This window comes from Aristolochia californica, unplaced genomic scaffold (genome assembly GCF_029961685.1).
Source record: "Aristolochia californica isolate CCGP_79_NKW_82.1479 unplaced genomic scaffold, dmAriCali1.0.hap1 SCAF_10, whole genome shotgun sequence".
Classification (NCBI taxonomy): Eukaryota; Viridiplantae; Streptophyta; class Magnoliopsida; order Piperales; family Aristolochiaceae; genus Aristolochia; species Aristolochia californica.
The window spans coordinates 21,020,613-21,047,978 of NW_027181771.1; the positions used below are offsets into that span (position 1 = coordinate 21,020,613).

General features: G+C 39.1%; 1 protein-coding gene across 1 annotated transcript; it reads right to left on the bottom strand.

Moving 5' to 3' along the window:
* Nucleotides 1-6,508: 6,508 nt before the first annotated feature.
* On the bottom strand, nt 6,509-8,059 carry LOC137942892 (piperic acid synthase CYP719A37-like). Its single transcript, XM_068788615.1, has one exon. The coding sequence runs from the start codon at nt 8,057-8,059 to the stop codon at nt 6,509-6,511; it is 1,551 nt and encodes a 516-aa protein (XP_068644716.1).
* Between the last annotated feature and the right edge of the window lie 19,307 nt (nt 8,060-27,366).

Sequence of the window (27,366 nt, forward strand, 5' to 3'; positions counted from 1 at the left end):
TAACTCAACGTATTACTTTCATTTTTTTATTTATAACGTTATTTATTTATTATTTGTAATTATTCATGTGCGTATTTCAATGGCTCATGTAATTACCATATTAATGCATAATAAAATATCTAATTCAATTAATAAATATATTAATATATTTAATTATACATTAAATAATTTATTCGTGTAGTAATAATGGTTATTTTACTTAATTTGGAGTTTAAAGATTATGTTGTAATTAAGTATACTGTAAAGGTTTAGAGATTCTCTTGTTTTTTATGTTTTTCTCATGTTAGGGCACTAACACTGGAAACTATTTTCCAGTGCACATGAAGTCGTCAACACTAACACCAAGTGCGAAGATGATCTTCATGTACATGACTGACATGATCTTCATGTTGGACATGAACTTGATCTTCATGTATCCATTTGAGGGACTAACCCCCCCAATGTTCTCTCACCCCCAGCTTGAGGGAGAGTGTTGGAAGATAGGCCCAAGCCCACATGACCAAGGAAAGCCCACATAACTAAGTGTGTTGGAAGATGGGCTCAAGCCCATAAGACCAAGGAAGACCCACTCATTCAAGAGATGTGGAAGATGGGCTCAAGGCCCATAGATCAAGGAGAAGGCCCAAAGGCCCATACAATGATGGTAGGATGGTAAATAAAGAGTCATCTCATAGAGGTGGCATTGATGTAATTAGGTTAAAGTTCTAAGGTTATAATTGTAATATTGTAGTTTGATTAATCTATAAATTGAGCTTCAGGGGAAGGGTTAGGACATCTGGTTAACAATCTACACAAGAACTAAATATATATGTATTGAATTGTTCTGTAGGACAGTTTGAGACTCATAAGATTATTTGTTATTGTTAGTGTTATAGTTTGAGATTGTCGTCGGTGCATTTTGGATTGCATTTCCTTGATTTCATTGAGTTTTATATTGCATACTTTGTTGACTAGTATGTGATGTGTTTTGGTGACAGAGTGTGGTGCATGTATGTCAACTAATTGTATTGGATATATTATTTATGCAGTGTTGAACACTCAAGGTGTGGACCACTTTTAATAGCTTTGGGTAGTTACAAAGTTGCTTTTGAAATTGAAAATCAACATCGCCTCAATTTTTCTTTGGGTACTTAATTTTCCATCATGGAGGGGGAATACGATGGGACCGTCATATTATTATTATTATTATTATTATTATTATTTTATGTTTGTGTTGTAAGATGAATTAATATATTGTCAAATTTTCTTTTATTGTCTTTGTTACAAGGTTGGGTAGTTGAGCGAAAAGTCATAGAACCTTAAGTTTGATCGAGTTAAATTTTAAAAATAATACAAAACATTAGATGAGCAAAAAATGTAGAAAAAAGGAACATAATTCAAAAAAAAACAAGAGTACATAATACAAATTTAATATTTTTGCAATATGAAACTAACATGAAGCATAATATGAAATAAATGTTGAATTTATGTTCCCTTTTCCAATATTCCGAGCAAGAGAAAGAAGAAAGAAAAAGAAGAAAAGGGAAGAAGAGCTCTCAGATAGAGAGAAGAAAAAAGAAAAGAGAAAAGAGAGGTATGCGCCAAGCAAAGAGAGAGAGAGAGATTAACTCAAGAAGGAGATGTATAACTTCATTAATTCCGAATTACAACACCTCTATTTATAGTAGAGGAAGAGATAGAGTCCTCATACAATTAGCCTTCCAATCTCCTAATTACATTCCAACTCTAGCTCTCTAAAATAAGTCTATCAACACAATCTACTACAAGTCTAATATGAGTTAAACTAGAACTCTTTCTTCAATCACGTGAATATAAGGGAGGAGGCCAGCTCGTGGCCTTATCCTTGTGGGTCCCACATGATCTTCCAGCTCATATTGTTAAGGTTGTTAGCTCGTGGTATCTTTGTGGATCCCACTTGATCTTCAAGTCTTCTAACTCATTTCAGATTGTGCTTATTAACTTCTTAACTCGTGCTAGCTTGGGTGAGGACTCTTCTTGGTGTCCCACATCCTCATGGTGGGTCCCACCAGCTTGTGCACCGTGGTGGGTCTCACATTGTAACACTCCCCCTCAAGCTGGGGGTGAGAAAACATCATAAATGCCCAACTTGTAGCATATGCTAGACATAATATTGTGAGTGACCAGCTTGGTGAGAATATCTACAACTTGACTTTGTGATGATAGATGGCTTAGAGATAAAAAAAACCTGCTTGGAAATTTTCTCGTATAAAATAGCAGTCCACTTCAATATGCTTTGTTCTTTCATGGAAGACTGGATTTGGTGTAATGTGTATTGCTGTTTGATTATCACAATATAGATCTATCTTATCTTCTTTGTAGAATCCCAATTCAGTGAGAAGAGATCTTATCCATAGGAGTTGACTAATAGTGTGTGCCATGGCTCTGTGTTATGCTTCTGCACTAGAACGTGCTACTACATTTTTATTCTTGTTTTTCCATGTAACCAAATTCCCTCCAACCATCGTACAAAATCCCAAAGTAGATTTTCATTCATCTGGGGATCCGGCCCAGTCTACATCTGAGAATCCTTCGATGTTAAAGTGAGCGTGGTTTTTATAGAGAAGCCCTCTTCTTGGAGCTCCTTTTAGATATCGTAGTATCCTTTCAAGTGCTTTCCAATGACTAAGTTGTGGCTTGTGTATGTACTGACTTACCACACTTACTGCATATGATATATCCGGCCTTGTTACACACATGTAAATAAGTTTTCCCGCTAGTCTTTGATATTTCCAAATATCAACATCTTCTCCAGTGCCTCCACATAATTTTGTATTTGAGTCCATAGGAATGTCTTCTGGTTTGCATCCCATCATTTCTATCTCCTCTAGTAGATCAAGGGCATACTTCCTTTGGGATAGCACAATCCCATGTCTAGATTGTAATACTTCAATACCCAAAAAATATTTGAGTAGTCCAAGATCCTTCGTCTTGAATTCAGCACATATTTTTTTCTTTGTTTTCTGGATGCCCTTGGAATCACTACCACTTAAAATGATATCATCAACATATATAGCCAAAATTACCTTACCTCTCGGTGTGTTTTTAATAAATACTGAGTGATCTCCAGAGCATCTGTAAATGCCAAACTGTATGAGGGTTTGACTAAATTTCTCAAACCATGCCCGAGGGGACTGCTTTAGACCATACAAAGATTTTTTTAGGTGGCATACTGACTCCCCCTCAATCACATACCCAGGTGGTTGTGGCATATAAATTTCTTCTTTAATATTCCCATTCAGAAATGCATTTTTCACATCAAGTTGATATATCGGACATGATGAATTGACCACCAGAGATAATAATATACGTACCGAATTCATTTTTGCCACTGGAGAGAAGGTTTCTTCATAATCAATTCCATAACACTGAGTACAACCTTTGGCAACCAGTCAAGCCTTCAGTCGTGTAATTGACCCATTCGGATTATGTTTTACAGTATAAACCCACTACAACCAATGGGTTTTTTATCTGTTGGAAGAGGAACCAGTGACCATGTCTGTTTGTCATTAAGTGTCTTCATTTCTTCATCCATTGCTACCTTCCACCCTAGATTTTGTAGAGCCTCCTGGTTTTTATCAAAAATTGTTTGTAGTTTATTTATTTACTTTACATATAATGTTTTGTAAAATATAGATGCCTCCATATCTTCTCCATCCATGACACTTGCATCCACATCATATAGATCTATTTACTCATTCGGTCCAACCACGTCTCTATCACATCCTCGCTTAAGCGAGGATGTGGCCCATCAAAGAGTTCCAGAGTGGACGACACCATGAGAGAGCATTTGGGTTTTATAGTCCCCTCTTTACTCATTGGGTAAGTCATGTCCTTTGCAACCATGTGGATGAAAGGGTAGAGAAGTTCAAGGCCCACATTGATGATCGGTTATAGGCTATATGCCCTTATATCGAGGTAATATTACAAATTCCTCAATTAGATTTTTTAACGTGCCTGTATTGATAAAATGTTTTTTATTTTATTCTTTTGATTTTGGATAAGTTTGATCTTGATTTTCAAAGTAACGGGGCAACACTAGTCATCGTGTATAGGGGTGGCACCAAGCTAAACCAGCTCGCAAACCATTTGAGCTCTACTCGGTTCTATTTTTACTTGAGCTCGACTCGAACTCGAACTTGAAATAAGGCTCGTTAAGTATAACAAGCCAAGCTCGGCTAGTTAGCGCATGAGCCAATTCTTTAGTATAGATTTTTTTTATGAAAATACCTTGACTCTAATGACTCTCGTCAATTCCCTCTTTAGTTGGTTGATTTATTTACTTCAAACCTCAAAGACGATCAATAGTTCAACCCTTTTGGATCCCTCAACATTTAATGTGGTTGTTTGCCAAAGGAATAAACACTGTTGATGGAGGTATTTGTTCTTTCTTTTAGGTCTATTAAGCTGGTTATTATACATTAGTATGTTCCATTGCAAAGTCCTGGAGTCCAGTGTAATAGCTTGTAGTTCAATGATACTATGTTCATCACAATATTCTCTTCTTTTATTTTTGTATTTTTTTTATTTTTAGAGTTTTAAATGTAGGTTGGAGCTCGAATCCAGCTCGAGCTCGAGCTCAAAATCAATTAAAATATTTTGGCTTGAACTCGATACCAATTTTAGGCTTGGGCTAAGCTAGTTCATTCACTAGTTTTGAAAAAGAAAAAGAAAATAATACTCATGCCACTTACCATGACTGTAATACTAATATAAAGTAGGAGTTGGTATTCTCTGCTATACAACATCAAGAGTAGGGGTGGCTTCAAACCAAGCCAGCTCGAGCTCAACTCGATTACGGCTCGGTTCGATTCGGTATACCCAAATCTCGAGCCAAGTTCGAGATCCGAGATAGGCTTGTGTAACTTAATGAGCCGAGTTCGATCAAATCGAGGTCAGACTCGAAAGCTCGTGAGCCGGCTCATTAATTTAAGGAGTGGCGCGGGATTCGTGACCAAAGTGTCGAGAGGAGCGGGGGGGGAGGGGGGGGGGAATTCTTCCTCCCCTCGTCACCGCCGAGCCCCTCTGCTCGCTGTTGTGGCCGCCTCTGTCGCAGGTTGCCTTCTGCCTTTCCGTAGTCATTGATTCTATGGCCACCGCTTGATTTCTTCCCCCTCGTCTGCCTTTGCATTTGTTTCCATCACCGCCGCTTCTGTGGTCGCAGGCTTTATCCTCGATGATTGCCTGCGTGCTGGAAGCTTTTCCCTCGGTGTCGTTCCTCATCTCAGCGGAAAACCAGAATGAGCAGGGGGAGAAATAATTCCCCCCCACGCACGCGAAGATGATTTCGCACGTGCGAGATCATAAAGTGAAAATATTTTTTTTCTTAAACTCTCCTTTCTCATGGCTCTTGAAGAAATTGAAAATACATTTTAGTAGAAATAAGTTTCTAGGGACTATTAGTGTCTCATGTTTTTAGTAAACATTTTTCTAATTGAAAATTCTTATTAAAAATCATATAATTTTCTAAGTAAGATTTCCGTACCAAGATGGGATAGAAAACTGTATAGAAAATTTTTGAATAAGTATTTGACAGTTGATGCTGTAAAACTTTTAGCATGAATCAATTTTCGTAGCAATTTTTTGTTTGAGATTTTATTTGATTAAAAATTTATCGATAAGTATAGTAATATATTAGATTGATTTTAATTTTAATTTATTTTCCTAAAAGAGGCAATAAGAGGTCTTAACTTTCCTAAGAAAAATTTAAAATATTTCTAGTCATTTTCTAATAAGTTACTAATAGTTATAGGATTTTATTTAAATATTTTTTTGGAAATATGTATCATAGGAAAAACATTTCTAGTTTTTCCTAGGATATAAAATTTCAACTAGGGGCACTAAGGAGGCCATAGTAAATTTATTGCCAGATTCAAAAATTACAAAATAAGTTAGACAACATTTGGAGTAAAAAAGATTAATATTGGTGGGTTCTAATACATTATTGAAATTCAATCCTGAACATCCCCTATCATTATTTTTTTTAAATGTATGCATAATTTTATATATAATATATTTGACATATAGTTTATATAAAGTATTAAATGCAGGTTAAGCTCGAACTCAGCTAGAGCTCGAGCTCGAACTTGGTTAAAATCATTAGACTCGAGTTCGATTACAATTTTAGGTTCGATGCTAGGGTCAGTCGAACTCGAGTTCAAAATATTTAAATCAAGTTCGGTTTGAACAAGGTTCGGACTCAGTTGGATTTTATGCCACCCTTATGCCCAATTTTAAGTAGAGGTCATTCCCAATTTTATGTAAAATGTATGCATAATTTTATATACAATTTATTTGACATGTATTTTTTTAAAAATTTTAAATGTATGTTGGAGCATGAACTCGAGACTTGGATTTTCTGAAAAGTTTTAAATGAATGTTGAAGCTCAAACTCGACTCGAACTCGGCTCGAGCTCGAGTTCAAAATATTTAAATCAAACTTGGCTCGAACTTAGGCAGGTTTTGGGTTTGGCTCAGCTAGATGCCACCCCTAATCACGAGGCTCAATCTTAGCCCTGAGTGGATTTTTCATCGTAAGGATGATAAGCATCTGCTCGCTCAGATCGGGGAGGTCGCCATCGATTTCAGGCGACCACTTGAACGCCCGTACCAGATTCCCAAGTGCTAGAGCTACCTGCAGCTTCCCTAGCTCCATCCCTGCGCAAGTCCTCAGCCCTGCTCCGAACGGAATGAACCACTGCTCCACGCTCTGCTGCTTTCCTCCGTCACCGTCGTTGCTCCGTGTCAGAAACCGCTCCGGCTTGAAACTATCCGGATGCTCCCAAACCTCTGGATCATAATGCAACGCATGGATGTTAACCGTCACTCTAGTTCCTTTCCCCACTCGTCTTCCTTTGAGCTTCGTATCCTTAGCAGCACTGTGGGGGACGGCCATGGGTGCGATCGGCTTCATCCTCATCGTCTCTTTCACAACAGCTTGCAAATAATGTAGTTTGCCCACATCTTCCATTTTTACCATCAGGCTGCCGCCGCTTTGGTTAACGATTTCTTTGTAGACCTTCTCTTGTACGTTTTGATGGTGAATCAAAAAAGCCAGGGCCCATACAATGGTAGATGCGGTGCTGTCGACTCCTAGTAAGAACATCTCATAGATGTTGGAGATGATCACATCTTCTGGCAAGTGCTGGGAGCGTAAGACATGTAAGAAAGAATGTGTGGGCGGAGATTGTTGAAGATAAGGGAGGAAAACTTGTGCAATCTGGCTTTTCAAGTCCAGTGTCATTCGACGCCGGCGATGGACGGAAGGGAGGAAAGAAGCGAAGGGAAAGGCCTCGGCGAGACTGCCATAACTTGTAATTTTTATGGTCGCCTCCAGTATTTCATCCAAGGATTCAACAAACAATTCACTTTCTACGCGGGCACCGAAGCAGACGTGAGAAAGAAGACGAATTGTGGCTCGACGAATGTTGCTGAGCGGCTGGATCACATGGTCTTTCGTCTCTGCAGCCTGCTGTTTCATTCTTCCTATCATGGTCAGCAAGTCTTTCTCGTGTTGCTCCGTCTGGGCGGAGACAATTGAGGGACCAAGAGGACCGTTCTGCAGACCTCGCTTGAGGGCGTTCCAGGAGGAGCCAGCATTGGAGGTGGTGATGGTGCTAAAGTCGCCGAAGATGGCCTTCACCGTCGGCAATATAATCCGGGAGGCGTAATCGGACGATTTGGACACGAGCACCTCCCATGCAAGCTCGGCATTGGAGACAACAATCATGGGTTGTCTACTTCCGATCCAGATGGTCATGGCCGGGCCATGGAGGCGAGCAAGTTCGGCCAGAGTGTGGTGCATGAGGTTTCCACCTCGGGCGAGTTGGTGTAAGTTTCCAATGATGGGCAGCTTGCCGGGTCCGGGTGGCCAGTCGGTTGCAGAAGCACTTCTTCTCCGCAGAAGCCTTCTCAGTACAATCAGGAAGGCAACAGCACATGCTACAGTGCTGAAAGCCGTGAGCAGTTGCTGTAGTCCCATGCCTCCACTAACTTTCCTAAGTCTTCTGGTTCTACAACCCTTAAGCACCTCCGGAGGCATAGTTTTATTTGCTGAAATGGAGACATTTAATAGTGGGATACATGATCCTGTCTTATTGATGATGCTTTATTGCTCGAGGCCAGGCTGGCTGATTGCGTTACAAATGGTTAAAAAAATTAGTGGTTTGACAAATTAATTAAAAGAGGGAAATTTATGGTTGGCTGGTCTAGTTTATTGTGTTAGTGGGTTCAAATTTGACAATAAAAAATTGAGAAATATGTGTAATAAAATAGATTGGACACCAGAATCGAGGCAAATGAAGTAACTAAATGTTCGATATTCGTTGGTGCGAGGAGAAAGCCGAGGAAGCTACAAAAGTTGCCTGCACCAAGAGTAATGTCATTTTCAACGACAAGTAAGCCTTTTAAAAAAGGTTGCCCGGGAATCACTACTAAACTATTATTAATTATATATTTTTTAGATATTTATATTAGAAAAAAGTCGCTCGCACCAATAGTTAGGGGTTACATCGTGCCGAGCCGAGCTCGAACCTGCTTATGTTTGAGCCGAGTTTGATTTAAATATTTCGAACTCGAACTCGAGCCTAAAATTGTTATCGAGCTCTAACCTAATAATTTTAACCGAGTTCGAGTCGAGCTCGAGCTTTAACATTTATTATAATTTTTTCAAAAAATACAAGTCTCGAGTTCGTGCTCCAACATACATTTAAAATTTTTCAAAAAATACATGTTAAATAAATTATATATAAAATTATACATATATTTTACATAAAATTGAGAATAGCCTCTACTTAAAATTGGGCATAAGGGTGGCATCGAATCCAGCTGAGTCCAAACCTTGATTAAGCCGAGCTTAATTTAAATATTTTAAATTTGAGCTCGACCGACCCTAGCCTCAAACCTAAAATTGTAATTGAACTCGAGCCTAATAATTTTAATCGAGTTCGAGCTGTAGCTGAGTTCAAGCTTAACCTACATTTAATACTCTATATAAAATATATGTCAAATAAATTATATATAGAATAATGCATACATTTAAAAAAAAGAATGATAAGGGAGGTTCAGGATTGAATTTCAATAATGGATTATAATGCACCAATATTAATATTTTTTACTCCAAATATTGTCTAGCTTATTTTGTAATTTTTGAATTTGGCCATAAATTTACTATGGCCTCCTTAGTGCCCCTAGATAAAAATTTATATTCTAGGAAAAACTAGAAATATTTTTCCTATCATACATATTTCCAAAAAAAATCTTTAAATAAAATCCTATTACTATTAGAAACTTATTAGAAAATTACAAAAAATATTTTTAAATTTTCTTAGGAAATTTAATGGACTTCTTATTGCCTCTTATAGGGAAATAAATAAAAATTAATAATCAATTTAATATATTACTATACTTATCAATAAATTTTTAATCAAATAAAATGTCAAACACAAAATTGCTATGAAAATTGCCTCACGCTAAAAGTATTACAGCATCAATTGTCAAATACTTATTCAAAATTTTTTCTATACGATTTTCTAGCCCATCTTGGCAGGAAAATCTTACTTAGAATTTTTTTTTTTTTTTAGGCTCTGCTTCTGCTGGTTCTGGTTTTCCACCGAAACGAGGAACGACGCCGAGAGAACCAGAGACGCCGACGAAGAACTTTCGTCAGGAATAACGGTTGCGATGACGACAACGGAGGCGGCGGCAACAGAAACAAAAGTGACGGTAGACGAGGGGGAAGAAATCGAGCGACAGGTTTTAACCCTGGAAATTACATCAATGCTATCTCTATGATATGACTTTTTATTTACCATCCCGCCATCATTGTATGTTGGCCTATAAGCCTTCTCTTTGATATGTGGGCCTTGAGCCCGTCTTTTATATCTCTTGGATGCATGGGTCTTCCTTGGTCTTATGGGTTTGGGCTCATATTCTAATACACTTGGATATGTGGGTTTAGCCTTGGTCGTGTGGGCTTGGGCCCTATCTTCTAACAAAGAGGTTGTCTCACACCATTATTTATTTGTCACATCAAAAATATAAAAAATATTTGCGGTTGGGATTCTTTGACAGAGGAACTTAATACCCCATAAAAAATATAAAAAATATTTACAGTTGGGATTCCATGACGGAGGAACTTAATACCCCATCAAAAATATTTGCGGTTGGGATTTCATGACGGAGGAACTTAATACCCCGTCAAAAATATCAAAAATATTTGTGGTTGGGATTCAATGACGGAGGAACTTATTATTACATTTGTGTTATTCCACCCCCCCCACCCACCCACCCCCCCCCCCCCCCCCCCCCCCCCCCCCCCCATTAATGTCATATATTTCTCTACCACTTGAGAGTCGTTGTCTTGTGGAGGGACACGGTGGTGGAGGTGGACACTTCAAACCAATGCCGATAGACACACTACCTACAGAAGATGGAGTGTGCCCTACATTCAGCATGAGTTAAGACTGGAGTATGGAGCAATGTCTTAGAGGTTAGGAGTGATTTACTCTCACTGATATTATGCTAGCTAGGCCTCAGGAACGAGAGCACCAGCATGAGGGGGAGTGTTGGAAGATGAAGGCATTGGAAGATATGCTATTTTATACAAAAAAAAATGTATATATCATTTGCAGCAAGTTAGGAGTTCATGTTGTTCTCTCACCCCCTAGCTTGAGGGGGAATATTGGAAGATAGGGCCAAACCCACTCAACCAAGGAAGACCCACATATCCAAGTGTATTAGAAGATGAGCCCAAGCTCATAAGACCAAGGAAGGCCCACATATCCAAGTGTATTAGAAGATGGGCCCAAACCCATAAGACCAAGGAAGACACATGCTTCTAAGAGATATAGAAGACGGATTCAAGGCCCACAGATCAAAGAGAAGGCCCATAGGCCCACATACAATGATGGGAGGATAGTAAATAAAGAGTTATCTCATAGAGATGATATTGATGTAATTAAGTTAAAGTTACAAGGTTAAAACCCTAAACACTAAGTTCAGGGGTATTATTGTAATATAGTAGTTTTATTAATCTATAAATAGGGCTTCAAGGGAAGGGTTAGGAAATCAAATCCATAACACATTCTTCCTCTGGTTTTCTCCCAATGGGTCTCTCTCCCCTTTTCTCCATGAGCTAAATTTGTGGAGTCCTGAAAATCAACAGGTCTTATAATCTTAATCTGAGGTGCATCTTGAGTTGCAGCCCGAGAGGTCAGACAGAAACACTTGTAAGTATGCAAATTCTCTTGTAAACTATTTCATCTTCATAGTGGATTACTGTAGCGACAGAAGATAGGATGTAGTCTCACCTTGAGGTGAACCTGTATGAATGTTGTTGCTTTTTTCTGTGTTTGCTTTTCCCTTCTTTTGTGATTATTATTATTGATGTCGTTAATCTGGAATTAGGGCGTCTAATTCCTAATAGGCAACTTGATGATGAGGGTCATAAAGTGACTTTTAATGGTGCTGCCTTGAAAGTCACAAAGGGAGTCATGGTTGTTGCATGAGGAGTTAAAACTGGAACTCTTTACATCACTTCCAATTGCAGAGACACAGTTGCAGTTGCTGATGCTATTATCGATTCTGATTTGTGGCATTATGGACTCGGTGACATGAGTGAGAATGGAATGAAAATGCTTTAATCCAAAGGGAAGCTACCAGAGTTGAAAACTGTAAATAATAGTTTGTGTGAAGGCTGTATTTTTGACAAGTAGAAAAGGGTTAGCTTTTCTAAGGCTAGAAAGGAGCAACAAACAACAAAATTGGAGTTGGTTCAAATAGATGTGTGGGGGCCTTCAACTATTACTTCCCTTGGTGGTTCTAACTACTATGTGACATTTATTGATGATGTAAGTAGAAAGGTATAGGTTTATTTCATGAAAAATAAATCTAATGTCTTTGATACATTCAAGAGATGGAGAGCAATGGTTGAGAATGAGACAGATTTTAAGGTGAAGTTCTTGCAGTTAGATAATGGGGGAGAATACATAGATGATGATTTCAAGTGGTACTATGTTGATAATGGAATCAAGATGAAGAAAACAATTCCAGGAACACCTCAATAGAATGGTGTGGTAGAGAGGATGAATAGGACTTTGAACGAGCGAGCTGGGAGCATGAGATTCCATATGAGGTTGCCAAAGATGTTTTGGTCTGAGGCTATTAGCACCACTGTATTTTTTTATCAATAGAGGTCCCTCAACACCATTGGATTGCAAAATACCAGAAGAGGTTTGGAGCGGCAAAAAGGTAAATCTTTCTTTCTTGAAAGTTTTTGGTTGTGTTCTTATATTCATATTGATTCTGTTGTGAGAAGTAAACTTGATGCTAATTATAAGATATGTTTCTTTATTGGCTATAGTGGTACCGAGTTTGGTTATCACTTATAGGATGATCAAAGTCGTAAGTTTATCAGGAGCAAGGACATGATCTTCAATGAAGAAGCCCTATATAAAGATAGGTTGAGAACATAGTCTAAGAGCACAGGTGATGAATCCAAGAAGTCAGAAGTGATTCAATTGAAAGATCTTCCAGTTATTAAGATGGAGAATATTGCTCAGGAAAATATATCCCCAATAGTAAATCAGAACATTCCTATGACTGAACTCAGGAGATCTACCAAAACTAGCAGACTACCACAAAGGTACTCCCCTACACTGAATTATATTTTGTTTAATAAAGGTTAAACAAAGATTTATGAGGAAGTCGTGCAAGCTGATGAATCAACCAAGTGCCAGTTGACCATGCGAGATGGGATGGAGTTTCTATTATCCAATCAGACATGGCAGTTGATCGAGTTAGCAAAAGAGAAGAAGGCCTTAAAAAATAAATGGGTGTACCGAATAAAAGACGAACATGATGGCAAAAAGTGGTACAATGCAAGACTGGTGGTAAATGGCTTTCAAAAAAAAGAAGGCATTGACTAAACTGAGATTTTCTCTCTATTAATGAAATTGACTACTGTTAGAACAATGCTTGGACTAATGGCAAATGTTGACTTGCACTTAGAGCAGTTGGATGTAAAGACAACCTTTCTTCATGGTTATTTGGAGGAAGATATTTACATGATGCAACCATAGGGTTTCAAAGCACAAGAAAAGGAAAAAATGGTGTGCAAACTTCAAAAGAGCTTGTATGGTCTTAAACAAACTCCAAGACAATGGTATAAGAAGTTTGAAACCTCTATGAGTAGTTATGGTTTCTTGAAGTGCCAGGTGGATCATTGTTGTTATGTGAAGAAGCTTGATGACTCCTACATCATCCTACTACTATATGTTGACGACATGTTGATAGCAGGTGCTTGCAAACATGAAATAGATAAGTTGAAAAGGGAGTTGTCCAAGAATTTTGCAATGAATGATTTGGGTACTGCAAAACAAATCCTTGGGATGAGGATTACTAGGGACATTGATGTCTTGAAATTGTCACAAGAAGAATATATGAAGAAGGTGTTGAGTAGATTCAACATGAGTGATTCAAAACTAGTGAGTACTTATTTGGCTAGTTACTTTAGGTTATCTAAAAAGAAGTCACCTCTACAGAACAGGAGAGAGCCAACATGGCCAATGTGCCTTATGCTTTTGCTATTGGCAGTCACATGTATGCCATGGTGTGATCTAGACCAAACATAGCTGATGCAGTGGGAGTTGTGAGAAAATATATGAGTAATCAGGGTAAACAACATTGGGAAGTGGTGAAGTGGATTCTCAAGTATTTGAGAGGCACTACAGACTCAATCTTATGTTTTATAAAGTCAGACTTGGGATTACAGGGTTATATAGATACTGACGTGGCTAGAGACATTAATGGAAGGAAGAGTGCCACAGGATATGTATACACATTGGGTGGTACAACAATTAGATGAGTCTCTAAGTTATAGAAGATAGTTGATCTTTCCTCTATCGAGGTAGAATATGTCGTCATGACTGAAGCCAGCAAAGAGATGGTATGGCTACAATCCTTCTGGGAAGAATTAGGTCCTATGCATGGGAAGAATGTGTTATATTGTGACAATCAAAGTGCTATTCATTTAGCAAAGAATCTTGTTTATCATGCCAAAACAAAGCACATACATGTGTATTATCACTTCACCGGATCGACTCTGGAGGATGGAGTCTTAGCACTTGAGGAGATTCAAGGAAGTTAGAATCCGGCTAATATGTTCACAAGGACTATTACGAATGAGAAATTGAAGTTGTGTGAAACTTCAGTTGGACTTCTTTCTGAGGAATTAGAAGTTGTTGTCGCTGTAGAGAAGATATTGATGATGGATTACTCTCTAAGTGGGACATTGTTAAGTTGTGGAGCCTAATCAACGCCCTACGTTGATATATTAATTGTTGTTTCATTAAGGGCAATTTGAGAAGTTTACTCTTGTATCGCGGTTGCCCTAGTTCACTCTTTATACTTGGGGCGCCACTATTAGGGTTTCATCATCCGAGGAGCATCAGTTGCGGCCAAGAGAAGTTAGAGAACAATAATACCAATAAGTGTGTGCGATCTCTCTTGTAAACTATTTCATCTTCATAATGGATTACTGCAACGGTGGAAGACAGGACGTAATCTCACCTTGAGGTGAACATGTATAAATCTTGTTGTTCTCGTGCTTGTTTTTTCCTTCTTCCATGATTACTATTATTTGCTCTTGCCAGTTTGGAATTAGGACGTCTAATTCCTAGCACACACCTCCTTTAGAACATCGAAAACATATTTCCTTTAAGAAAGATTAAACCCCCTTTTTTATCACTTCTTCAATCACAACAAAATATTTAAGAGAGCCAATATCTTTAGTCTCAAAATGTTAATGTAACTTTTTACATCAATAATACCTGCTAATTATTTCCCAAGATAATGATCTCATATACTTACACAGTCAAAACTACAGGTTTGGTGCTCCTATATAAGACAAAGACAAAATGTCTTATATGACGTTTTAAATTCACAATCCAATATGACTTTACTAAAGTTTTTTAACCATGCCCTCGAAAATTGTTTCAACTCATATATTGCTTTAGTAAGTTTGAAAACCCTGAAAGGACTCCCCCCTTGAGCAAAAAATCCTAAGGATTGCTCTATATATATAAACTTTCTTTATCAATTCCTCTTTTATGAACATATCTTTTACATCAAAATGTATTTTTTGTATAATTAGCTACATAAATACAAATTTGGTTCTATGCCTTGTTAAAATACAAATATAATGCAAATATATGTATAATTTGTTTATATATAGTTCTAAGTTCTAAGTAGAACTTCTTGGTTTTGTTATTTTTAATCTTTTGTGACATGTCCTTGTGTAAAAAAAATTAGAAAAATTTATAGATTTGATATTCACTGATGTTAAATCTATAATTCGTATACCCAAGACATTATATTTACAATTCATATTATTTGAGACAAAAATGCCCCTTTTCTAACCTATAACTATCTCATAACATAGGATTATGACAGTATATAATATAAATTCTATTATAGAAAATGTCTCTGTTTCAGGCTCAACCTCATATATTCTTAGGTTACAACTCTATAATAGAATAATATGTTAAATAATAAATAATACCTATATTCCTCTATCGTAGAATAATATACTATGCACTATCATAATCCAATGTTATGAGTTAGTTAAAGGGTAGAAATAGGGGCATTTTTGTCCCAAATAATATGAGTATATATTGGATTTAGCATCATTAAATTTAAGTATATAGATTGACTAAATATTTACAGGTTGTAAAGGTTCATACAACCTTTTTCCAATATAAATATCTAATATATATATATATATATATATATATATATATATATATATATATATATATATATATATATAATTAATAATAGTTTAGTAGTGATTCAAAATCAATAAGAGATAGTGGAATATTGCCGTTTTTTAAAAGACTTACAAGTCGTTGAAAAAGACATTACTCTTGGTAGGGGTGGCTTTGAACCGAGCTGGCTCGCGAGCGGCTCGAGTTCGGCTCGATTCTGGCTCGGTTCGATTCGGTATACCCCAATCTCGAGCCGAGTTCTAGATCTAGGATCTGCTCGTTTAAATTAACGAGCCGAGCTCGACCGAATCGAGATTCGGCTCGAAAGCTCGCAATCCAGCTCGTTAATTTAACGAGTCGGTATGAGATTCGGGGGAGTCGGGACCGAAGCAGGAGCGAGAGCGAAGGGGAAAAAATTCTTCCTCCCCTCGTCACCGCCGAGCCCCTCCGGCTGCCGTTGCGGCCGCCTCTGTCGCCATTGATAGCTGCCTTGCTGGCCGCCTTCTGCCTTTCCGTCGCTGCCGATTACTCAAGGGCAATCCGAAAAGGTATCCAAACGAAACAAGGCAATTGATGGGCTTTTTATTTTTTTGAAATTGTGCTGAATTTTATTAAAGGGCAAAGAGAATTACATCAAAGAGGTGGGGGACTGTTCAAGATAGAGAGGGATTGAAGGGACATCCCCAACTTAGCTAGTCTATCAGCAAATGATTTTGCCAACCAATCTTGATTCCAAGAACAAGAAATAACAAAAACAATGTAAAAATGGAGTATAAGATAGCTAGTGGCACCAAGGAGGCTTGGTAGAACCCAAGCACCAGCAAATAACTATGCTGGAATCGCATTAAATTAGTAGATAACCGGAGATGCGCTCCTTAAAGTGATCAGCTCGTGGACAGGGGGGAGACTTGGGTAGATGTTGAGTTTGCAATACCTAAAGGGTTGGCAAAGGAAAGATTGACCTCCTCCGAGGAGTTTTTGAAAACACATCTGAAGCCAACAGGCCCAGGACAACCAATGGTAATGCCATCAAAGTTTAATTTGATGACACCTGAGGGAAGAGGAGACCACTCGACCATGGCAGGAGTCTTGGAGGGACCAGACATATGAGCAAGGATGTTCCAGTGCAAATGAAGAGACAAGCCTTCCAGGGAAGCACTTGTTATTGCGTTCTAACCAGATGCTCCAAGGAATGTGTGCAAGATAGGAAGATAGGAGAGTCTTGGTGAGCTTTGGTAGGAGTTCCCTAAAACCATATAAATGGTCCCAATGAGATCACACTAGAGTCCAAGCTAAAATCCAATTCATTGGAACATAGCCATCCAAATTTTCCACAAAAACCAGCGGTGGAGCACGTCCCATGCAAATTCCTCGCAAGGACTGCATAGGGGATAGATGATTTTTGGGTTGGTGTAGTCGCGCCTATGGAGGTTATTTGTAGTAAGGATAGGGCTGTCTAGATGAAAAAAATGTAATTTTATTTGGGGCAGAGAGCTTCCAGGAAGCGGTTTCATCATGCTTAGAGGCACTGGGATCCCATCCTCTAATGTGATTATAAGCGGACGCAACAGAGAGGAAACCACTGGTGCATGGCCTCCTAATCAATCTGTCCTATCTATGTCTGAAGAACCACCTTTCCTAGAGTAGATAAAAGAGTGTAGAGAGCACTGGTCTCCTCACAATTCAGGCCATGTCTAAAATGGAAGTTTGAGGACTGGTGGTTCCAAATTTCCACCAAGGTGGTGTCTTGGCGTAAAGAGATGGAAAATAAGGCACTGAATTCATCCATGAGGTGGCGACTAACACACCATGCATTGCGTCAAAAGAGGATCTGATGACCATTTGCGGCAAAGAAAAACGTTGCAGCCTTGAAAATAAGGAGCATACAGAAGAGATATTTCTAGATAGGGGACAGATGGAGGCAGTTTCTTCCCTCAGTCCACCACATTCTAGACCATTGCATCTTGAAAGCGGTCATATTTTTCCAAATACATTTGTGTTGAATGTTGAAATTCCAGAACCATTTGAGGAGCATAGCATAGTTCATCTTAGTAGTAGGGAAAATACCAAGCCCACCTAAGGAGTGGGGTAGGCACACATCCTTCCAACTAACGTGGTGATACTTAAATGCATCATCAATTCCATGCCAAAGTAAGCGCTTCCGAATTGCAACAATACGCTTGGAAATAGAGGTGGGGAACTGTAGAAAGGAGAAGTAGTAATTTGGCAGGTCAACTAAACAAGATTTCAGGATAGTGAGCCTAGCCATGGTGGATAGAAGCTTACCACACCACATGGTCAGCCGGCGCTCGAATTTCTCAATTAGGGGGGACCGGAGAGTCGCATTTGGTCTTCTCTCAAAAAGAGGGAGGCCGATATAGGTGGACAAAGTATGGTCAATGGAGTAACCCAATAAATCAACCATTTCCTTCACTGAATCGACATCAAAGTGATAACCTATGAGAATAGTTTTCCTCCAATTAATCTATTATCCCAAAGAGATTTAAAATAGACCAAGAAGGGCCAGAAACTTGCGAATTTGGTCCATAGTACCCACACCAAAGCAAATGGTGCCATACTCTAACTGGAGAATTAGGACATCGAATTCAATATGGTTCGAGGTAGGCAAAACCCATCCCGTGGCTATGGCTGAGTAAACCAAGGAAGAAATGTACTCTACGATGATGGTGAAGAGAAGTGGAGATAGGGGATCTCCTTGCTAGATGCCATGGGTACTCTGGAAGAACCCACAAAAAGTGTCATTGATAAGGATGGAGTAAGTGGCAGAAGATATACAAATGTGAATCTAAAAACGTCATTTTCACTTGAAGCCCATTTGTCCAAGAAGGGTGACAAGGAGTTGTCAATTAACCCTATCAACAACTGTTGGGTATACGACCAAAGTCCCACATTGGTTAGAAGTGGGGAGGATTATAGATATATAAGTGTGGACACTATCTCTATTGGTATAAGGCATTTCGGGGTAAAACCCAAGAGCAAATCTATGAGGGCTTAGGCCTAAAGTGGGCAATATCATACAAATGTGGAGAAAGATAGTGTCCATAGTCCTTGCAAATGGTATCAGAGCTATGCCCCGGAGTTAGCCATGGTGGATGAATCCTCTGAATGATGAACGAAGGTGGTGGGCCTCGAATTAGATCGCAAAGGGATTCATGAATGTGCTCTATTGTACAGGTGGTGTGCTCCGGATTCTTCATGGACGTGTCCTAGTCCCAACACGGTGAAGAAGGGTTGATCTGGATAGAGCATGCTCTTGAGACAGGTGGTACTCCATGTAAGGTGTATGCTTCCAACGCATTAGAGTGGAAAATCCGGGTTATGTTTGAGGGGAGGCTCGGTGGTCATTTGTTCGAGGGGAGAATTGTTTGGTATACGACCAAAGTCCCACATTGGTTAGAAGTGGGGAAGATCATGGATATATAAGTGTGGACACTATTTCTATTGGTATGAGGCCTTTTAGGGTAAAGTCCAAGAGCAAATCCATGAAGGCTTAGGCCCAAAGTGGGCAATATCATACCAATGTGGAGATAGGTGGTGTCCATAGTCCTTACAAAAACCTTTTCAAAGTCTACTTAAGGGTGAGATGTAGAAACTTTAGACACTTTAAGTAATGGAGAAGTTCGTGAGTAGTCAAAGTTGAATCCTCAATGTTATACCCCTTGATGAAAGTGCACTACCCGTGATGGATGACAAGTGGAAGTACAACTTTAAGTCTATTAGTAAGCAACCACACAAGGATTTTGTAGGTGCTGGTGATAAGACTAATTTGACGGAAATCCAAGGGCTGCTCCACATTGATCTTCTTAGGTATGAGGACTATGAAGGATGCTCAAATACTCTTGTAAGATATACCACAGTGGTAAAAGTCCTAAGCCATTGCTAAGACATCATCGCTTATAACAGGCCAGCAATGACAAAATAACTCTCCATTATATCTATCTCCCAGGCGGTTGCAATAGCAGGATATTTTGGGAGAAGGATGGGAAGGGCATATGTAAGTGTAAAGATCTGCATAAAAACCTCACGAAAGCATTAATAATGGAGGGCCAGTTCGAAGTTACTTCACTGTTAATATACAATGATGTAATTCGGTTAGCCCGATGCCAAGCAGATGCCACAACGTGGAAAAATTTGGTATTGCTGTCTCCCTCAGAGAGCCCTTGAAGCGGGTGTGTTGTTTCCAACGGACGAGCTTAGTATGTGCAAAAGGTTTGAAGTTGGTTTTGAATAGAAAAGAGTTGGGAAATCTCAGTGGGGGAGAGACACATGATTTCCTTAGCAGCATCCAGAGCGACAAGCTGGTCGAGGAGGGTGTTCTTCACTGCCGAAAGGGTAGACCGATGCCCCATAGACCAGGTTTTGACATGTTGATATTTTAGTTTATGAAGGGACCAACCTCGTGGTCCAATAGCAGCAAAGTTCTTCCAGCCATTTTGAAGAGCGGAGTCAAAGGAATTGTCATTGAGCTAATTGTTGTGAAACCGGAAATGGGACGGACCCCATTGTCCAAAATGGGTGTCTAGAAAGATTGGTCAATGATCGGAGACGATGCGCCAAAGAACCTTGCCCATGGTACTATCATATAGGCGAAGCCACTCATCATTAGTGACTAATCGATCCAATTTGGACAAAATGCGAATTTTCCAGAGAGCAATCTCTTCTAAATCATAGCAGCCAATAAAGTCGACAAAGTGGCGCATGGATGTTGAGATTCTATGGGCAGGGGGGCTTTCTCATGGCAAAATCGGGATACATTTAAGTCCCTAGCCAGGAGTAGGGGAAGAGACTAGTGCTGGCAAACCTCCCATTTTGTTCAACATCAGGAGGTCATCCTAGAAGAGCTATCTTTCTCGATACCATGTGGGACTATAAATGCTGACGAGACACAGATGCTGCCAGTATTTTTATCCCGAATTTTGACACAAATTGAGAAGGTTTTCAGAATGTTATCCATGACCTCAATGGCACCTGGGTCCCAGATGAGAAGGATACCCCCAGACAAACCAACCACATCAACCTTTAACCATCCAAAAATCACAAGAAGGCCAAAGAGAGCAGATATTTGAGCCGGACAGGGAAGACACTTTTGTTTCTAGTAGAACACAGATGCCAGTGTTCGAAGAGGAGAGAAGACTTCGAATGGATGCTCGACACCTGGCCGAGCCAACACTGAGGGTATTCCAGGAAATCACAATCATTTATATTTCATCTTTTGAACTTCATACGAATGCAAATCACCCCCAGAGTATACTAACCCCATCAATTTGGCCAGTTCCATCATCTGGTCCCAGGTTTAGGAAATAAAAGTTTGCTTCTTAAATTGAAGAGTGTCCACAAAGCACTGAGAATGATCGCCTGGTTCTGGGCAGATGAAGCTACCGGTTTCAAGATTTCTGGGGTATTGGTGTTGGAAGCTTGGTTCTCCCTGTAGTATCTATCAGGATTCGCCACGATTCCGACACTGGTATGTGGGGTGACTGCGCGGAGGTGCTTGATTCAAAATTAAAATGGTATTTTGGGTGTTGACGGGAGGGAGATGGGGGCGGAGAGTCCATATTCAGGAGGAAGGTAGCTGGGATTATTTTGTTGAGTTGCTCAGAAGATGTAGGGAGTGGGTTAAAGACATGTGGCAGGTGGGGTTTAATTTGTTGCATTTCCAAATCCGGTAGGTTCCATGTTGAATTTTGGGGGCAGGACATTTGGCAGGTTGTAAGTGATTGGGCAATTGATGAGAGTGATTGGATTGTTGACTGAACGAGGATTTGTCATTTTCATAGGATAGGAAGAGGGGACTTAAAAGTTGGGTAGTTGTCTTGGGCATGGGTAGGATAAGGCTGAGAAGGGAGCGGGTATTATGACGAGATGTCAGGCAGGGTGGTAGTTTTATCTTGAGTGCAAGGTGAGTAAGGTGGTTTTTGATCGATGTGTCAGCTGAGCATGAGGCTATGGCTTGGCTTGCACACCGAGGGGAAACCGGAGTTGCCCCCGGACTTGACGAGTGGGTGATCCTGTCGGATTGACTCATCGGAGTTATGTTGCCGAAAGTCGGCCATTTCCTCAAACGAGACGCTAACCCAAAATCTGGCATTTTCAATGCAGACGCAGGGAAACTATTCTCCATGGATTAGACGATGTGGATTGACTAAGAGACGCGCCCCATCCAGGTGGTGCCAATGTTTCGTAAACCTTGGTGATACTGACGAAGACATTGCCAAAGTTCCGCTGGGAGGCCGCGGATGGCTATCCATTGCCCGTAGGAGCTGAATGGGGGCTGAGGGTAACCATTCGCTGATGTACAAGATGCCTGAGCTGGGGGAAGGTAGGAGGGTGGTAGACCAATGGCAAAGGCTTTATCTGAATCAGAGCGGAGGTGGACAAGCCATCGTTGAGAAGTGAGGTGTAAAATACATGGAGCCATTGACGGCGAGTTTGTCAATGTCGGGGGTGGTGGTGACTTTGATTTAGAAGAAACAAGGTTTTGAGTTCTCTTCAATGAGCTCAGGGGTGTGTTCTCCTCAAAGAACTTAGGGTTTTCAAGCTTCACTTTGACTTGATTTTCGTCTTTCTCATCTTCCTCCCTACGAATCCATGTGTCAGATCCAGGACCGTAACAAATGGTATCAGAGTAAGAACACAATGAGCCAATTTGCTGTTGTTCGCCGCCGGCAATGGGCAGACTGCAGCATGAATCAAAAATGGGAGAAATGGAAAGGGTGACAATAGGAGGAGAAATCCGGACCGGTGAGAGTCAACAAGAAGACATTTGGGGGTAAGTCTCTAAAATGTCATCGAATCTTTTGTTAAAACGCAGCTCCCATGGGGTTGTTGGGGCTCAAATGCACTAAGCAGCAGCAACGCTACTCAGAATTATTAGGGAGGACAGGTAGGTTAAATCCTCCAGCTTGTGTCGGTTGCAAACATCGGAAGCAGAAGGGGCCCGTAGCTGCTGCTTGTCTGAAAAGGACCCATGAAATAATCTGATGCCAGTATTTGTACCAAATAATATATTGACCAAGGAATATGTTCCAAATACTTCAAAATAATAATTCACCTAGAGAAATAGAATCGAGTCGAGCCAAGTCAAGTATCACCAATAATTACTACAATTATTATTGCGAGTTAAGATTCTTGGTCTTCAATTTTTGTTCTTTTTTTTGTACTTCTTCTTCTCCACCCCTCAAGTTGGGAGTAATGGTAGTGTTCCTAGAGATCTTACTTTTGATAACATAAAATAGCTCGAAAGTTGAAGCTTTCTACTACGGCACAAAACTCTTTTGAAATATTGATTTTTCTTTGTAGATAACTTTGATTGAAAAAATAATAATTTTTCTTGGGAAAGTAGACTCGAATATACTTCCGTCAATATATAATATGCAATATTAAGCTTTTTATAGAGGTGAAAACGTAAGTCAAATAATAGGTATAAGTACTGAAAAAAGAGAAATACGAACCTAAACTGTTAGAGATAATAAATCAGAAAAGGATCAAATTTCCTCTATGGGTTGACAGAGTCAACTCACAAAACTTGGTCTAATACCATGTTGAATTTATGGAAAAACAAAAATACTTCATTGACTTATTATAATTAGAGTGTTTATAATAGAGGAAAGTAGTAGATCCAATTAAAATTAAACTACCCTTGTCCCAATTACACCCTGTTGAATTTAAGACCCCATGAATAATACCTCGAGCAAGGAGAGAGAGAAAGAAAAAAAAAGAAAAAGAGAAGAGATCTCGAGTAGGGAGAGAAGAGAAGGAAAATAAGAGAGAGTAGAGAGAGAACACTTCACATGAGAGAGAAGAAAAAAATAAGAAACTTGCTTGATGAATTCTGAGTTACAATCACCTCTACTTATAGTTGAGGAGGTGATAGAGTCCATGTAAAAGTAATTTTAGGACTCCTAATTACATTCCAACTAGAACTCTCCATGATAAGACTATCATAATAAGATTACATTATCTATTTAAGAGACTATTTTAACTCAAATTCTAACTCTTCTTTAATCACGTGAAACAAGATAGAAACCACCTCATGATCTTATCTTTGTGGGTCTCACATGATCTTCCGGCTCATGTTGATAGAGATACCAGCTCGTGGTATCTTTGAAGGTCCCACTTGATCTTTAAATCTTCTATTTCATTCCAGCACATATTCCTTATCTCTTAGCTAGAGCCACTTTGTATGAGGACTCTTGTTGACACCTCTCGAGCTCATGGTGGGTCTCACCAGCTTGTGTAACCATGGTGGATCCCACATTGTAACACACCCAAACTCTAAGACTTAAAGATAAGTCCTAGAATAATTAAATAACCCAATATAAATAGAAGGCTAACATGACTAAAACACCTTTAAACTGAAACTCCTCTATGAGACCTGCTTCCATAATAATTGTGGCTTTGTTAGACTTCTTTATTGTGTAAGACTTCTTATGCCACCTCACGTGATCATGATGGATCCTATATCTTATGGGCTTTGGCCCATCTTCCAACACTCTTGGATATGTGGTCCTTCTTTGGTCTTATGGGGTTGGGACCATCTTCCAACACACTTGGATATGTAGGCCTTCCTTGCTCATGTGGGCTTGGGCCCATCTTCCAACATAATATCTGTCTACTTTCCAACACAAAAATAATTTTAGCAATCAAAGTTTTCTACAAATAGAAATTTATATTTTAAGCAACAAATGTCAGACTACAATAGAGGTTCAAGCAACAACAAAAAGCTTCAACTTTTGAGCCATTTTATGCCATCAAGAATGAGAATTAATATTGAGAATTATATATCGAAAGAAAGATATGTAAGTCTATTTTCTAATCAACCAATTATCAATTTGAGTTTTCTAGTGGGAGATATCAATCTTGGAAAAATCAATAGTCTTACTGGCCAAAGTATCAAGAGTACTCAGTTCAGCCAGATTAAAAAATCTGAAATATATTAGATTCATTTTTTCAAAAATATATTTTATGAATAAAATTTTCATGTCAATCTGATTTGTATATAAGGAGATATTTGCATTTGTTATAATGTGGGACCCACCATGGTGCACGAGTTGGTGGGACCCACCATGAGGACGTGGGACATCAAGAAGAGTCCTAGAGGACGTGGGACACCAAGAAGAGTCCTCACCCAAAGCAAGCACGAGTTAAGGAATCAAGAAACACAAGCTGAATTGAGTTAGAAGACTTGAAGATCAAGTGGGACCTATAAATATCTCATGAGTTGGCACTCTTATCAAGATGCACTGGGAGATCATGAGGGACCCACAAGGATAAGGCTATGAGCTGGCTTATCCCTTATATTCACATGAATGAAGAAGGACTCCTAGTTCAACTCAAGTTAGTCTTCGAGTAGTTTAGTTTGAATGGACTTATATTAAAGAGTTAGAGTTGGAATGTAATTAGGATTGAAAGACAAGTTGTATAAGGACCCTACCTCCTCCTCTACTATAAATAGAGGTGTTGTAATTTGGAATTAATCAAGTTACACATCTCATTTTGGCGTAACTCTCTCTCTCTCTCTCTCCCTTGCTTGGCGCAACCTCTCTTTGCTCTTTTATTTATTTTCCCTCTACCCGAGAGCTCTTCTTCCCTTTTCTCTTTTTTCTTTCTTCTTTCTCTTGCTCGGAATTATGAAAAAGGGATCCTAAATTCAACATGGTATCAGAACATTATATTTAGGATCCCTCGTCAAAGGTATGCTCTAGAGAAGTGATGATCAACACCACTCAAAGAAGGCTCTTTTATGAAGGAAGAACACAAGCTGAGAAATAAGTGTTCAAATTTTTTTTTTATGCTACTAATTTTTGAGTTTAGATGATGATTCAAGGATGAATATGTGAATGCTTTCATCTTATTATGTTATGGATATGCATGCCTCTCTATCTAGAAGGAGCTATCAAAACAGTTTTATTGGTTTGGAAATTTTGTTTACCAAGACCAGTCCATTATCAGATTATGAATTTTTTTTCGTGGGATAAGAGTTCCCTGATATAGAAGATTGTTATTGAGCCTCTTATGAGTAGTTTATTTTTTTTTAAAAATAAGAATAATAATTTAGCATTTATGCTAAATTTTTCCCATACATCGAGTTGATTGAAGAAGTGCTACTTGGTGTTATTATTAGGTTTTTTTTTTAAGAAGAGCCTGTCATGGCTGACGAAAATATGAATATCAAAGGTGATATACTGAGATTCACCACCATGCCCTTATGTGGGGTATCAAATTTTATGAGTTGGTCCACAGCGGTTCGGAGGTTTCTTATAACAAAAGACCTACTTGGTCACCTCACTACCCGAGGACCCCCTGTTGATGAAGATGATATTTTTTATATGAAATGGTTGAAGAATGATACTTTGGTAATTGGTTAGCTAATAAATACCATGGAAGAACATGTCTCTAGTAATGTTATTCATCTTGACACTGCTAAGCAAATTTGGGATACATGTGCTAAACTATACTCATACCGGATACACTACATAGACTCTATGATATTCTCTAAAGAATGTTGAATACTAAACTAGGAGAAAATATTCATGGGTACTTGGCCCGTTTTAGACACTTTCTTCAAGAGTGGAAGTTAGCTCAGCCCTCCACCACTGATATTTCTATCCAAGACAAACAGAAGGAAGCTTTAATTACTGCTATTTGTCTTGCAAATGTTAAACCTCATCTTGAGATTGCCAAGAGTCAACTTTTGAATGCTTCTACTATCCCAAAGTTTGATGATGTGTGTGAAACACTACTTCGTATTCCAGACACTTCTTCCTCCATTACTAATGTATCATCTGCTATGTATTATGATCATAGAGGATCTTCCTCTGACCGCGACCGTGGCCGAGATAGAGGTTATATAGGGGGCAGAAGAAGAGGTGGAAGGACTGGTATTGGCAGAACAGAAAAATAGCTGCACAGAAAAATCTTACTGACGAAGAGTATGAGCAATTTTAGAAAATGAAGACCATGCTAGGTTCTTCTCCCAATTCCTCCGCAACATTTGCTGCCACTACTGCTTCAGGTATGCTATCTGCCTCATCTTCATCCTGGATAACTGATTTAGGAGCCTCCGAGCATCTTATAGGTAACAAAAATTTATTACATTCTCTATCTCCGAGTTTTTCACACAAGTTTGTTACCATAACTGATGGTTCTCAAACCAAAGTCCAAGGGAAAGGTTCCACTTTTGTCACCCCATCACTTCTGCTCACTGATATTCTTTTTGTTCCTACTTTTCCTTTGAACCTATTATCTGTTAGTCAGCTCACAAAATATTTTAATTGCTCGGTTACCTTCTCACCACTTCATGTGTCTTTTAGGATCTTGTAACGAAGCAGGTGATTGGTGGAGGCCATGAACAAGGGGGGCTTTACTACTTGGACGTACAAAAAATCAATATGGTTCTTACTACTAAGACACATTTATGGCACAATCGGTTGGGACATCCTTCTGCACAGAGTCTTCATTATATGTTTCCATATCTTAAATTCAGGTAAGAATTTCGTTGTGAGGTCTGTCAATTGAGTCAACATCAAAGGAGTACATACTCTCCTCGTCAAGAAGTCAAAAA